Genomic DNA, 15,331 nt, shown 5'->3' with positions numbered 1-15,331 from the left:
ATGATACTATTGTATTTATGTTGCAATTGCCGTTTTGGCCTCATATGCTCTGTTATCTGTTTAGTTCAGGGGTGTCAAACTCATTTTAGATGGGGGGCCACATGGAGAAAAATCTACTCAAGTGGTCCGGACTGGTAAAATCACGGCACGATAACTTAAAAATAAAGACAACTTCAGATTATTATTATCAGACTGCGTGGTGGGTAGTAGTGGGTTTCAGTAGGCCTTTAAACTACGTGATCATAGTCATCTAAGTTTGCTGCAAGCAGAAGCCAGCTGACACGCTCGTTTGGATCGGTTCTAAAGAATGTCTTAATTTTAAACTAAATGGTAAAAACTAAATTATTACGAGTGTGAATTAAAGTAATCTTTCCTTCAGCTTACTTCCTTTTAAATCACGCTTCTTGGAAAACTTTGTCATGCTTTTAGGAGCAGGAAGGTGGGAAAATAAGCATATTAAAATGACCAAATGAAGACTTCACGATCACTTAGATCATGTTTTTACCATTCAAGTCACAATTAAGACATGTTCTTTAGAACCGTTTCGAAGCGAGAAACATTGACCACGTTGCTTATAGCGATACAGTTCATATGTGACACAATCGTGAAGTAAGAGCCCAGCGAAATGATGAAAGTCACATACAAATAGAAATAGCTGCACACTGCATACCTCAGTGTAATTAAAAGCAATTCTATTCATTGTCAAAAGTGGAAGTACAGCATCGACGTGTTTGAGAGTCTTATTGTCTCAACCACGTTTAGAGCTAACATTTTTTTTTTAATCATGCAACTTTATTGGCATTATTTGTCATTAAGCATCCGTCATGTTTCCTTCTACCGCATTAAAAGTGTAGTAGGAGTGTCTGCAGAGATGCAATGACCAAAGAGATCGCTGTGGAGGCGGGATACAGTTTGGTGTCAATCCGATATCAAATAAACAAAGAGCCAGTATTGATGATACCAACTATATTTGCTTTAAAATGTTTTAAAGATTGTTGTATCATTTTGTGATTTTAGTTTTTTGATCATAATTCCAATCACAATATATCACAGGAAAACGATTTTATGGGGGACAAAAATGTTTTTATCAATGAAAAAAACATACGTCAACAGCAGGGGTATTAAACTCATTTCAGGAACATCTGTGCCAGACTATTAAAATTATGGCATTACAACTAAAAAATAAAGGCAACTTCAGATTTTCTTTGTCTTACTTTGGCCAAAAATAGAACAAACACATTCTTTAAATATTAAAATAAAATGTAGAAAAAAATACCGGCAGCGGTAAAGTTTAGATCAATGAAGGAAAGAAGAAAGTGAATGAATGTTTATAACTAAACACATTAACAGATGCATAAACATATGTTTTCTTTTGTATTATTTGTTTTAATGAATTAAATAAAGTTTATGACAACCTTTTCCCAAAATACAAAATAAAATGTGGGATTTTAAATGCGCCTTATAGTATAATAGGATAATGCATACATTCATCATTTGTTGTCAAAACGGTTGCTAAAAAGTGGGATCCCAAATGTTTACTGTGGGACCCCATTTTTATGATTTCATGGGTACCCTGGGAGCCCATTTTGAAAATTCCTAGCGCCAACACCGATGGAGTATTGTTGCGTGCAAAACAGCAGCAGGCGGCTGTGGCCTGCGGGCCGCTTCTAATAATCCAATATCATCCCAGGGGGACCATAGATAATTCATTCCGGCCCGCGGGCCTTGACTTTGGCACTCCTGGTCTACAGTAACAAAAAATACATACTTACATACATACATACAGTATTACAATGTCAACACATTTAAACAAGTATTTTATTACTACTACTTGAGCAGAATAGAGTCAACCGCGTCCAATAACTCATACGGTGAGTTTGACAGTAAAATATTACACTATGCCAATATAAAAATATGATCGACACAATAAAAAAACACACTATTTGGGAAATTAACTTAAGAACTGCAAAACCATGCTCCCGTCATGCTAGAATCGATCGCCATACAGTCAGTTTGGCTCGATCTGCCCACCCCAACAAGTTGAAAAACTTATTCGGGTGTTACCATTTAGTGTTCAACTATAGGGAAAATGTACTGTGCTGTGCTGACTACTAATGAAAGTTTCAATCAATCAATCCTTCGCGAGCAATCAGTCTGGACGAAGTGAACGACTGGTAAAAGCCTTGTTAAGTGACCCGTATGTGTTCTTCTCGTCTTCTCCCGTTGTAATTAGATTTTGTTGATTTCTTACTTATTTCACTGAAGCTGAGTCAGTGATGGATTCAAACAACAATCTCAGTGGCCGCTAGGGAGGTGAAAGAGTCGGCAAAAATAAAGGAGACGAGCTGAAAGACCCGACTTCCTTAAAATAGCCAAAACCCCCATGACTACTACTGAAGCTGAGTCAGTGATAGATTCAAACAACAATCTCAAGGAGCTGCTAGGGAGGGGAAAGACTCTGCAAATTTAAAGGACACGAGCCGAAAGACTCAACTCCCTTAAAATAGCCGAAACTCCCATGACTACTACTGCAGCTGAGTCGGTGATAGATTTAAACAACAATCTCAGGAGCCGCTAGGGAGGTGAAAGAGTCAGCAAATTTTAAAGGAGACCAGCCTTAAAATAGCCGAAACCCCCATGATTACTACTGAAGCTGAGTCAGTGATAGATTCCAACAAAAATGTACCTTTTAAAATAGTCGAAACTCCCATGACTACTACTGAAGCTGAGTCAGTGATAGATTAAAAAAAATATCGCAGGAGCCCCTAGGGAGGTGAAAGAGTCGGCAAATTTAAAGGCCTACTGAAACCCACTACTACCGACCACGCAGTCTGATAGTTTATATATCAATGATGAAATATTAACGTTGCAAACATGCCAATACGGCCTTTTTAGTTTACTAAATTGCAATTTTTAATTTCCCGCGAGTTATTTTTTGAAACTGTCGCCGAATGATGACGCGTACGCATGACGTCACTGACTGTCAGGAAATATTAGCAGCTGTACCAGTTACGGCTAAAAGTCGTCTGCTTCAACCTGCATAATTACACAGTATTTTGGACATCTGTGTTGCTGAATCTTTTGCAATTTTTTCATTTAATAATGGAGACTATAAAAAATAATGCTATTGGTGGAAAGCGGTGGATTGCAGCTGTCTTTAGCACCGAGACACAGCCGATGTTTCTTTGTTTGTTGTGAAGCGGAGCGGTCAAGCGAACATGTTTTCTCTACGTCAACCAGCATGGTTTTGGAGGGGGAAATTGTGATATATATCTTACCGGAGAAATCATTGGATTATTCGTCGTCCTGCAGCAGCTGTGGGCTTGGCTCCTCTGCTTCTCTCGGAGACACTTTGCGTTCACCGCAGCCATCCGACCTCGAGGTATGTCTTTACAATCTTTTACAATCTTTAAAATCTCACTAAAACATTATTAAAACAATAAGCAGATAAGGAATCTGACAGAATTATCCTAGTAAATGTGTCTAATTACATCTGAAACGCTCACTTTGCTGCCGCCCGAAGCGTTGCTTTCTTTTTTTTTTTTCTGTTCCTTCACTATCAATATCCTAATTCACAAATCTTTCATCCTCGCTCAAATTAATGGGGAAATTGTCGCTTTCTCGGTCCGAATTGCTCTTACTGCTGGTGGCTCCCATTAAAAACGATGTGAATATGTGTGGAGCCATGCAACTCGTGACATCAAACGCACATACTTCTGGTACAGGCAGGTCTTTTCTGTTAGCGACCAAAAGTTGAGAACTTTATCGTCGATATTCTCTACTGAATCCTTTCAGCAAAAATATGGCAATATCCCGAAATGATCAAGTATGACACGTAGAAGGGACCTGCTATTCCCGTTTAAATAAGAACATCTCATTTCAGTAGGCTTTTAAAGGAGACGAGCCTAAAGACTCGACTCCCTTAAAATAGCCAAAACCCCCATGACTACTACTGAAGCTGAGTCAGTGATAGATTCAAGCAAGAATCTCAAAGAGCCGTTAGGGAGGTGAAAGAGTCGGCAAATTTTAAAGGAGACCAGCCGAAAGACCCGACTCCCTTGAAATAGCCGAAACTCCCATGACTACTATTGAAGCTGAGTCGGTGACAGATTTAAACAACAATTTCAGGAGCCGCTAGGGAGTTGAAAGAGTCGGCAAATTTGAAAGGAGACCAGCCGAAAGACCGGACTCCTTTTAAAATAGCCGAAACTCCCATGACTACTACTGAAGTTGAGTCATTGAGATTAAAACAAGAAATCAAGGGTTTGCTAGGGAGGTGAAAGAGTCGGCAAATTTTTAAAGGAGACCAACCGGAAAGACCCGACTCCCTAAAAATAGCCGAAACTTCCATGATTACTACTGAAGCTGAGTCAGTGATAGATTTAAACAACAATCTCAGGAGTCGGTAGGGAGGTGAAAGAGTCGGCAAATTTAAAGGAGACGAGCCGCAAGACCCGATTCCCTTAAAATAGCCGAAACTCCCATGACTACTACTGCAGCTGAGTCGGTGATAGATTTAAACAACAATCTCAGGAGCCGCTAGGGAGGTGAAAGATTCGGCAAATTTAAAGGAGACGAGCCGAAAGACCCGACTGCCATAAAATAGCTGAAACTCCCATGACTACTACTGAAGCTGAGTCAGTGATAGATTTAAACAACAATCTCAGGAGCCGCTAGGGAGGTGAAAGAATCGGCAAATTTTAAAGACCAGCCGAAAGACCCGACTCCCTTTTTTAAAATAGCCGAAACTCCCATGACTACTACTGCAGCTGAGTCGGTGATAGATTTAAACAACAATCTCAGGAGCCGCTAGGGAGGTGAAAGATTCGGCAAATTTAAAGGAGACGAGCCGAAAGACCCGACTGCCATAAAATAGCTGAAACTCCCATGACTACTACTGAAGCTGAGTCAGTGATAGATTTAAACAACAATCTCAGGAGCCGCTAGGGAGGTGAAAGAATCGGCAAATTTTAAAGACCAGCCGAAAGACCCGACTCCCTTTTTTAAAATAGCCGAAACTCCCATGACTACTACTGAAGCTGAGTCGGTGATGGATCCATTCCATCAGCTACAATCGGGCGGAAGGCGGGGTACAACCTGGACAAGTCGCCACCTCATCGCAGGGCGAACACAGACAGACAAACAACATTCACACTCACATTCACACACTAGGGCCAATTTAGTGTTGCCAATCAACCTATCCCCAGGTGCATGTCTTTGGAGGTGGGAGGAAGCCGGAGTACCCGGAGGGAACCCACGCATTCACGGGGAGAACATGCAAACTCCACACAGAAAGATCCCGAGCCTGGATTTGAACCCAGGACTGCAGGACCTTCGTATTGTGAGGCAGATGCACTAACCCCTCTGTCACGGTGAAGCCCTCGGTGATAGATTTTAACAACAATCTCAGGAGCCGCAAGGGAGGTGAAAGAGTCGGCAAATCTAAAGGAGACAATCTGAAAGACCCCTTAAAATAGCCGAAATTCCCATGACTACTACTGAAGCTGAGTCAGTGATAGATTTAAACAAGAATCTCAAAGACCCGCTAGGGAGGAGAAAGAGTCGGCAAATTTTAAAGGAGACCAGCCGAAAGACCCTTAAAATAGCCAAAACCCCCATGACTACTACTGAAGCTGAGTAGGTGATAGATTAAAAAAAAATCGCAGGAGCTGCTAGGGAGGTGAAAGAATCTGCAAATTTAAAGGAGACGAGCTGAAAGACCTGACTCCCTTTTAAAATAGCCGAAACTCCCATGACTACGACTGAAGCTGAGTCAGTGATCGATTAAACAAGAAATCAAGGAGCCGCTAGGGAGGTGAACGAGTCAGCAAATTTTAAAGGAGACAAGCTGAAAGAACTCCCATGACTACTACTGAAGCTGAGTCAGTGATAGATTCGAACAAGAAATCAAGGGGACGTTAGGAAGGTGAAATTTAAAGGAGATGAGCCGAAACACCCGACTCCCATAAAATAGCCGAAACTGCCATGACTACTACTGAAGCTGAATAGGTGATAGATTAAAAAGAAAATCGCAGGAGCTGCTAGGGAGGTAAAAGAATCTGCAAATTTAAAGGAGACGAGCTGAAAGACCTGACTCCCTTAAAATAGCTCAAACTCCCTTGACTACAACTGAAGCTGAGTCAGTGATCGATTAAACAAGAAATCAAGGGGCCGTTAGGGAGGTGAAAGAGTCAGCAAATTTTAAAGGAGACAAGCTGAAAGACCCGACATCCTTAAAATAGCCGAAACTCCCATGACTACTACTGAAGCTGAGTCAGTCATAGATTCGAACAAGAAATCAAGGGGACGCTAGGAAGGTGAAAGAGTCGGCAAATTTAAAGGAGATGAGCCGAAACACCCGACTCCCACAAAATAGCCGAAACTGCCATGACTACTACTGAAGCTGAGTCAGTGATAGATTCAAACAAGAATCTCAAAGAGCCGCTAGGGAGGTGAAAGAGTCGGCAAATTTAAAGAAGACGAGCCGAAAGACCCGACTCCCTTAAAATAGCCGACACTCCCATGAGTCCTGCCGTAGAGACGCGGGTGCAGCGGTGTGTGCTGCTGCCGGGCGGCAGGTCGCGAGCGAAGGTCGCAGCTATCACGTGCCGTTCGAACACGCCATCGAACCCGAGCGACTCAGCGACATTTTAGAAGAAAACACAAACTACAAATCCGCGCATTTCAAGTTGTAGTCTTCCTCGATTGTTTCTTTTGTGCCTCGCGTTACCTGGGAGACGGTAATTCAAGAAAAAAAGCCTCCGGAGAATTGTGGTCGATGTCTAAAATATTTAATTGAGGAGTCTGAAAAGCAACTTTCATTTTAATTGTATTTTTTAAATCGTGAAGGAAAGGAAGACTCCGTGAGGACAAACATGGTAAGTTGTCGGCCTAGCTCCTGTGCTAACTAACACCCATACAAACAACCTGTTCCTCACATTCAATACTGGCTCATTTAAAGCGCTAAAACTGACACTTGAGTGACTTTATATCAACAATATTCTATTTCATTGTTGGGTATGTTTCTTACTAACATGACGTGGTAATAATATTGATGTTTGTGCCTGTTTTGGTGTTTAACCGTTTTAAAGGTGAACAGCAAGTCAACTAGTAAACATAAGCTAGCCTAGCTACTTATAATCCACATGCGTGGTGAACAGCGGACGCATTTTAACAAGACACGCCAAATCTTTTTTTCAGAAGCTCCAAAGTACAAATTTGGACACATGCGGCGGAATAAGGTTTTCATGCTTCGCTTTAGAGTTGAAAGTGGTCTCGGCCTGCACGTGACGCGTCATGCTAGCGAGGCCACAAGCTAAGTGCTGATCAAAGAGCGCCGCCGACAAAGTTACAATATTACGAAATAGTCTAGTTTTTTTCAGCGACTGAATTTAATGAAGACGTGTTGACAAAACGCCGATATGGGATTTTAGAAGGGTTAGTGAAGGCGTTTGAAGTTGCTGTTGCACGTTAGCGCCATGTGCTCCGCTGGTAACGACACGCTTCATAACAGCGCGTCGCCTTGAAGACGCGCGTTATAATGTGGCTTTTACATTTCAAAGCTCGGTCCTAAATGGCTAAAAGGTTACACGTGCATCAGAATTGCGTTCATAACGTGTGGGGGGAAATTGTTTATTTGAATGACGTCCACACACGCCCGGCTTGAAAGCAGGCAAGAACAGAGACGTGTTTGTCGGGTGCTGCGCCTTGATAGGCGGACTATACCGGCATGCGGAAACCAATGAGGCTCCTTTGTAGCATTGGGGCGATACTGCACATTTTGTGTCGATCTCGTACCAAATAAATGCAGAACCATTATTGCTGATACTAATCCTTGATCTATTTTGATTTGTTTTCTCAGTTTTGCCCTAAATTTGGCTTGAAATCAGACAGAAACAGAGACGTGTTTGTCGGTTGCTGCGCTTTGATAGGCGGACTATACCGGCATGCGGAAACCAATGAAGCTCCTTTTGTAGTATTGGGGCGATACTGCACATTTTGTGTCAATCTCACACCAAACAAATGCGGAACCAATATTGCTGATACAAATCGTTGAACTATTTTGATTTCTTTTCTTAGTTTTGCCCTAAATTTGGCTTGAAAGCAGGCAAGAACAGAGACGTGTTTGTCGGGTGCTGCGCCTTGATAGGCGGACTATACCGGCATGCGGAAACCAATGAGGCTCCTTTGTAGCATTGGGACGATACTGCACATTTTGTGTCGATCTCGCATCAAACAAATGCAGAACCATTATTGCTGATACTAATCCTTGAACTATTTTGATTTGTTTTCTCAGTTTTGCCCTAAATTTGGCTTGAAAGCAGGCAGGAACAGAGACGTGTTTGTCGGTTGCTGCGCCTTGATAGGCGGACTATACCGGCATGCGGAAACCAATGAGGCTCCTTTGTAGCATTAGTGCGATACTGCACATTTTTTGTCGATCTCGCACCAAATAAATGCAAACCATTATTGCTGATACAAATCCTTGAACTATTTAGATTTTGTTTTCTCAGTTTTGCCCTAAATTTGGCTTGAAAGCAGGCAATAACAGCGACATGTTTGTCGGGTGCTGCGCCTTGATAGGCGGACTATACCGGCATGCGGAAACCAAAGAGGCTCCTTTGTAGCATTGGGGCGATACTGCACATTTTGTGTTGCTCTCGCATCAAACAAATGCAGAGCCATTATTACTGATACTAATCCTTGAACTATTTTGATTTCTTTTTTCAGTTTTGCCTTACATTTGTTTATCTTGATTGTACGGAGCCCTTAAAGCAGGTGTCTCAAACTCAATTTACCTGGGGGCCACTGGAAGCAGAAACTATATGTGGACAAGAACATACAGCCATTGAAGCACATTCAGTCTATTTATTTAGCAGAGGTAACACAAATCAGTAAAAGATTCAAGAGAGATGGCACCATAGCCAACAAACTGCTACTTCCAGCCTGCTAAGCCAACAAAAACAGCTCAAGCTACTGAGTGTGGACTCGCTGATGTCACTAGGCAACAGGCAACGCCTTTTAAAAGGCACACGCACTACATCCACAAACATATCTTATGCCAGATATTGGAATTCAGCGCAATAACTACTTTCCCTAGTAATTAGATTTATTAAAAAGTAATTATGTTGGTAATTCAATTACTTTTTTGGTGAAGTTATAAGTAACCATAATTAATTACTTTTAAAGTAATTTTCAGAACACAGCCTGCCACACAGCATCATGAATCAGCTGTCAGGTTGGTGTTCCTGGCTAACATCTTTGTGTGTGTATGTCCTATAATAATGTTTATCTATAAATACCATTGTTGGTCAATTATTTTCCTGTTGCTGCTGATGTTTAAACATGTCCTCTTAAACTAGGGCATTTTATTTCACTCTGTTATTTTGTGGTTTTGTCAGCAGAAGAATTGAGCACAGCTAAATGTTGTTGTTTTTTTAAAAAGATTGGCAATTACATTTGACTTATTTCAAAGGCTTTTTATTTATTTTAAATCTCAAAACACCACTTAAATTGGATTCTATTATTCAAAACCTGCCTGTCTTACTTGTTGGTACCTGTTTTTCTGTTTATGGGATCATCAGTCCTGAAATTTAAAATCAAGGCATGGTTGCGATATTTTGTTACGTCAACTGATATTTCCTGGTTAGTTTATGGGCCAAACTATACAGGATGAGTTTTGATCCATATCGCCCAACCCTGCAGTCATGTTCGCAACATTGCTAGCTCAGTTTAGGTATGATGTCTGTGTTTGAGCGTTACAGTAGGCTTAATGATAGCATTGTGTAAACGAGTGTTCAGGCGTATGTTCAGTAATAATGAAATTGTGATATTTGAGACGTTTCATATTGCTACTATTTTTTGTGTGTGCTACAAACAAAATGTTTGTGCTACTAATTTTTTTCAATTAGTTGCAATGGTACTTCTAGTGAAAAAGCTAAGCGATCAGCCCTGCCTTGCAATGGCAGCTGGTTGTATCAGTTCTGTGCTCTTTTAATATATTTTAAGTCCTTTGTTTTCTTAAATGTTTCCCTGTTTCATATTTATTTTTGCCCACTTTTTGAATCTGCAACCACACAATTTTCCCCATTGTGAGATAAATAGCCTGTCATAGCTATGGAACAATATGCAAATTTCTTGTCATTGTTATGGTGACCAAAACTATGTTTGTTGTCACAGTATTGTTGGATGTCAAAAGGTGTGTGTGTGTGATAAATAATACGCACGCACATGTTTGAATTGGGTTTTATTGTGCGATTGTAGCTGAGATAGGCGCCAGCGCCCCCCGCGACCCCGAAAGGGAATAAGCGGTAGAAAATGGATGGATGGATGTGTGATTTGACACTCAATATACTTTAATTGACAGTAGAAATATTAATATTTTGTCTGGCATTTTTGAGTGTTAAAATATGCTAATCTTTGTTTTTTAATGAAAGTTTTAGTGTTTGTTTAATTTTTGTTACAAATAAAAAAAGGTTTCTGGGAGCATATGACGTGAGGTAACTTCCTGTTATTTTATCTTCGAGTATAGAACATCACTCTGTTAGCACAGTCTGTAGGTTCAAAGGGCACAACTAAATAGTTTATTTTCTCAGACAGCAATGTGTTCGTTTAAGTGTTAGCAAATAGGCTGGCTAGCAATTAGGTTAGCTAAAGAGCTTGCAATATTATTCCTTCCCAGTAAATGAGCAGTAGCAGTGTCATCAATCACGGTTTTAGGATAATATTTAAAATGGTAATACCATTTTTAAAATGGTAATACTGTTGAGAGTTGCACCGCGATTTTTTGTTGTACCATTTATCGTAACAGTCCAAGTCCTGTCTTATTACGCCCTTCACAAGTCGCCCCTGTGTCTCCAGCACAGTGCTGTGTTTTCCTGTTGTGCTTTTATTTTAAAGGCATGACCTTACAGGCGATATTTATCCAGTTTTTCTGAGGCAAGTAGACTGGAATCTTTAGCACTGGGACTGCCAGCAGTACCGGGGAGTGAAAAAAAATAAAAGTAAATACAGAAAACAGGAAACTTCAAGTTTGGGGAAAATAGGAATATGACTTCAATTTTTACATCTGCTACGGTTTGCCCATAAAAAGCATGCAGCAAGATTTCTCACCTTATACTTCTACTATAAGGGTGCCTTACTACTGAAAGTGTGTTTGTATGTGGGTGAGTCAATGTGATAAAAAACATTTTTATGCAAAATATTTATGGATCTACTACTAAATTGTATAGTTGGACTTATTACAGGCTTGTTCATGTCAAAGGGGAATTTTAAGGACCTTAATATTTTTTAAAAAGTGTGACTTATTAGGGACGTGGAGCTTACAACATTTGGGACAGGATAACATTTATTTAACAATGGGAAAATTATGTGGTTGCAGTTCAGACAAAAAAAGTACACAAAATGTTAAAAACACACATGAAAAGAGGGGAAACGTTAAAGAACACAATGGACAAGACATTCAAAGCTAATGCAAAAAGCTGACATTTCAGCGGCACCATTTGTAAATACAGCTACAAAAGTAAAACAACAAAATTATCAATATTTATACATATTGTAGATGTATTGTTGCACCATTTGGAGAATTATTCAACTTTATTCAGATTTTTGAGGTGACAATTCTCGATTCAACATGATTCTCGATTCGAACCTTTTTTTTTTTTTTTACAATATATTTGACTGACGTATTATACACTCAAAGCAAGAAAGATGGCCTAAAAACAGATAAAAACAAATAATTCTTGACAAATTAGACTTGATTCAGAGTTGTAATAAGAATCGGATGTAAAACTTTTCCAGCACCCCCACTAGTATGGTATCGAAATCAATTGTGAATATTTTATTGCTCATATTTAACCTGCGATGTAATTAACCCTAGCTGTTCGGCGCTTGAGCGCTTGAAAACTGGCATAAAATGATGGGCTTGGGTTCAGTTAAAGATACTGAGATTGGTACATATTTGGCGTAATATGTTAAGGGGGAAATTAGGTCAGGGCGATTTGGCCTTTTTTTGATATCTCTATTTTTAGACCATCTCGTGATACATGATATACATCTTGATATTTTGCCTTAGCCTTGAATTAACACTTGATACATATAATCACAGCAGTATGATGATCATATAATCACAGCAGTATGATGATTCTACGTGTGTACATTAAAACATTCTTCTTCATACTGCATTAATATACACTCATTTTAAACTTCCATGCAGAGAAGGAAATCACAACTAAGTCAATTGACCAAAACTGTATTTATTTAACAGTTATTAGCAGGTGACATTTCAAATGCTACATATTAGCTGTAATGCTACTTCTGGTAGCAATGCTTGTGCTCCACACTTGACAAAATAAAGTTGTCTATTCGACATTTTCCCGCTTGAAGCCGAATCAACGCCAGACGTTGGACCCCCTGCTGTTTTTCTTGGGAATTAATTCTTCCTTCATTTGTTACCAGATTCGCACCTTCTTTCTCTCGTATTACCACTCTCACAGCTTAGCTAGCATCACAGCTAACGTTACCCATGCTGCTACTTTTCTGCTCGGCTAGGACGTGTGACGTTGCATGCGTAACGTATGTAAGAAGATGCGCTTGTTTTAAGTCTCTGTAAGAGGGAGAGACGCATGCACTCTAATGCCCGCAGCTAAAAGCAATTGCGTGAGAACGTATACTCGAATATCACGATATAGTCATTTTCTATATCGCACGGACACAAACCCTTGATATATCGTGTACATCGATATATCGCCCAGCCCTCGGGGAAATGTCAGTGCTGTTCTTTTCTGAACTTATTGCAATGATATTACGTTCCATCTTCATTTCTTTTATGAAAACATGTGATATGACGTGTAGGTCACGACAAAGGAAACCAGTCTGAACCCCAATGCCAAAGTGTGGCAGGAGATTCCTGCCCACCAAAATGACATCTCCGAGGTGACAGATAATTCCTTTTGGCTGCAGTCGTATCCTCCCAACCCTGATATGACCGAAGGTACGGCTATTGTTGCAAGTATAGGCTACTTATGGGAGGTGTCATTAATAATGCCTTGTCAATAATTAACTCTGTCCTTCCATCTTAGAGTACACCGATCTTCTGTCTTCTGGGGAAAAAGAATGCGACCCAGACTTTCCTGACAGTACTGTCTACGCGTATGCGCCTCCTGAGGACAGTACTGGTATATTTGACGCGGGTTGTTTAGCTTTTGGCCCCCAAAATGAGTCAGCCTTCGATGCCATACAAGAAAAACCTACGCCTGAGTGTCTACGAGAGTCTTTAAAGAAACAACTGGAGTTCTGCTTTTCAAGGTGTTTAACTTTTTAATGTAACACATTTCCCCTCCTCCCTAGCATCATTCATTAATTTGTTTGCTTGTTAAACACATGTTTTTTGTGTTGTTTTTTTCCAGAGAGAACCTATCTAATGACCAGTACCTGATATCCCAGATGGACGGTGATCAGTTTGTACCAATCTGGACCATAGCATGCATGGAGGACATAAAAGCCCTCACCACCAATACAGACCTCATCCTGGATGTACTGCGAGGTACAAGAGCAACTATTTGTAGTTTCTGACATTGCTGTAGAATCTGCGATCTGTACCAGAATACGGTACTAGCCGACTATAGAATTTACATTTTGAAGCAATTTTTTCCGTAGGAAATACTGGATAAATAATCATCAGGTGCATCATCAAACAGTCGTCATAACACTTTTCTCTCATCTTTCAACATGTCTTTGTCACAGAATCTCCATCGGTTGAAGTTGATGAAGCTGGAGAAAGAGTGCGTCCAAATCACAGACGCTCCATTATTATTCTAAGGGAGGTGCCAGAGACAACACCAGTAGAGGTGAAGATTTTATAATGCAAATGGCGCATACCCCAAAACTTCTTGTAGCGTTTTTGTTTTAATATAAAGTTATTTTGTTAGTGAGAATGTGAGTGTAGCTTTGTAACGTCTTCAGCAACTTTTTTAATTTGTTTTTACAGGAAGTGAAGGCCCTTTTTAAAAGCGAACACTGCCCAAATGTGTTAAGTGCGGAATTTGCACACAACAGCAACTGGTACATAACCTTTCAGTCTGATATGGATGCACTGAAGGTATGTCATCACTTTTATCCAATTGTCAAAAATATCCAGTTTTTTTTTCACAGTACAAGGTTTCCCCTTAAGGCATGGGTGTCAAACTCTGGCCCGCGGGCCAAACTTGGCCCGCCGTTTAATTTCATTTGGCCCTTGAGGCAATATCAAATTAACATTAGAGCTGGCCCGCTGGTAACACCACATTCACCGCTAATACTCATACTTGCCAACCCTCCCGATTTTCCCAGGAGACTCCCGAAGTTTAGTGCCCTTCCCGAAAATCTCCCTGGGCAACCATTCTCCTGATTTCCCCCCGGACAACAATATTGGGAGCGTGCCCTAAAGGCACTGCCTTTAGCGTCCTCTACAACATGTCGTCACGTCCTCTTTTCCTCCATATAAACAGCGTGCTGGCCAAGTCACATAATATATGCAGCTGTCACACACACATACTTGGTCAACAGCCATACAGGCCACACTGAGGGTGGCCGTATAAACAACTTTAACGTTGTTACAAATATGAGCCACACTGTGAACCCACACCAAACAAGAATGAGAAAACACATTTCAGGAGAACACCTGCATCGTAACACAACATAAACACAACAGAACAAATACCCAGAACTCCTTGCAGCACTAACTCTTCCGGAATGCTACAATATACAACCCCGCTACCACCAAACCCCGCCCACCTCTTTTTTATTTTATTTTCGAATTTATTAACCTGTGGAAAAAGTTAATGTTGATATTTACCTCAGAAGGCTGCAAATAGAAAAGAGGCATTCATTTTTTAAATTAAATTTTATTTAATATACCACTGATGTTTTATCGTTTGTTTTTTGAAAGTTGATTTTGCACTATGTTATATAAGCTGTGCCTGTTCCATGGGAGGAAGCCCGAGTACCCGGAGGGAACCCACGCAGTCACGGGGAGAACATGCAAACTCCACACAGAAAGATCCCGAGCCCGGGATTGAGCCAGGATTACTCAGGACCTTCGTATTGTGAGGCAGATGCACAAACCCCTGTTCCACCGTGCTGCCCTATTTAAGCCTTGCTTGTTCAATATTCATTGCAAAACTTGTTTGGGTCCCTATTAAAAGGTTAATTTGTTCAACCTTGGCCCCCGGCTTTGTTCAGTTTTAAATTTTGGCCCACTCTGTATTTGAGTTTGACACCCCTGCCTTAAGGTAACAGAATGTGGAGCACAGCCACGGCAGTTTCATGGTAACCACACCTTGAAAATATGTGG

General features: G+C 40.6%; 1 protein-coding gene across 2 annotated transcripts in view; it reads left to right on the top strand.

The window, feature by feature from the left end:
- LOC133535383 (la-related protein 4-like) overlaps positions 1 to 15,331 on the top strand; it is a 32,062-nt gene that overhangs the window by 1,834 nt on the left and 14,897 nt on the right. The window contains exons 1-6 of one of the 2 annotated variants that reach the window (XM_061875179.1): positions 6,502 to 6,878; positions 12,853 to 12,991; positions 13,080 to 13,305; positions 13,407 to 13,543; positions 13,744 to 13,847; positions 13,988 to 14,098. In XM_061875179.1, the coding sequence (XP_061731163.1) occupies positions 6,876 to 6,878; positions 12,853 to 12,991; positions 13,080 to 13,305; positions 13,407 to 13,543; positions 13,744 to 13,847; positions 13,988 to 14,098 (720 nt within the window). In that variant the 5' untranslated portion in view covers positions 6,502 to 6,875. Of the gene's footprint in view, positions 1 to 6,501; positions 6,879 to 12,852; positions 12,992 to 13,079; positions 13,306 to 13,406; positions 13,544 to 13,743; positions 13,848 to 13,987; positions 14,099 to 15,331 lie in introns of those variants that run through there. The other variant, XM_061875180.1, reaches the window with a different exon arrangement.

Source organism: Nerophis ophidion, linkage group LG16, assembly GCF_033978795.1.
Source record: "Nerophis ophidion isolate RoL-2023_Sa linkage group LG16, RoL_Noph_v1.0, whole genome shotgun sequence".
Lineage (NCBI taxonomy): Eukaryota > Metazoa > Chordata > Actinopteri > Syngnathiformes > Syngnathidae > Nerophis > Nerophis ophidion.
Note: the sequence above shows the minus strand (reverse complement) of the source record. Positions and strands in the feature narration are given on the sequence as shown.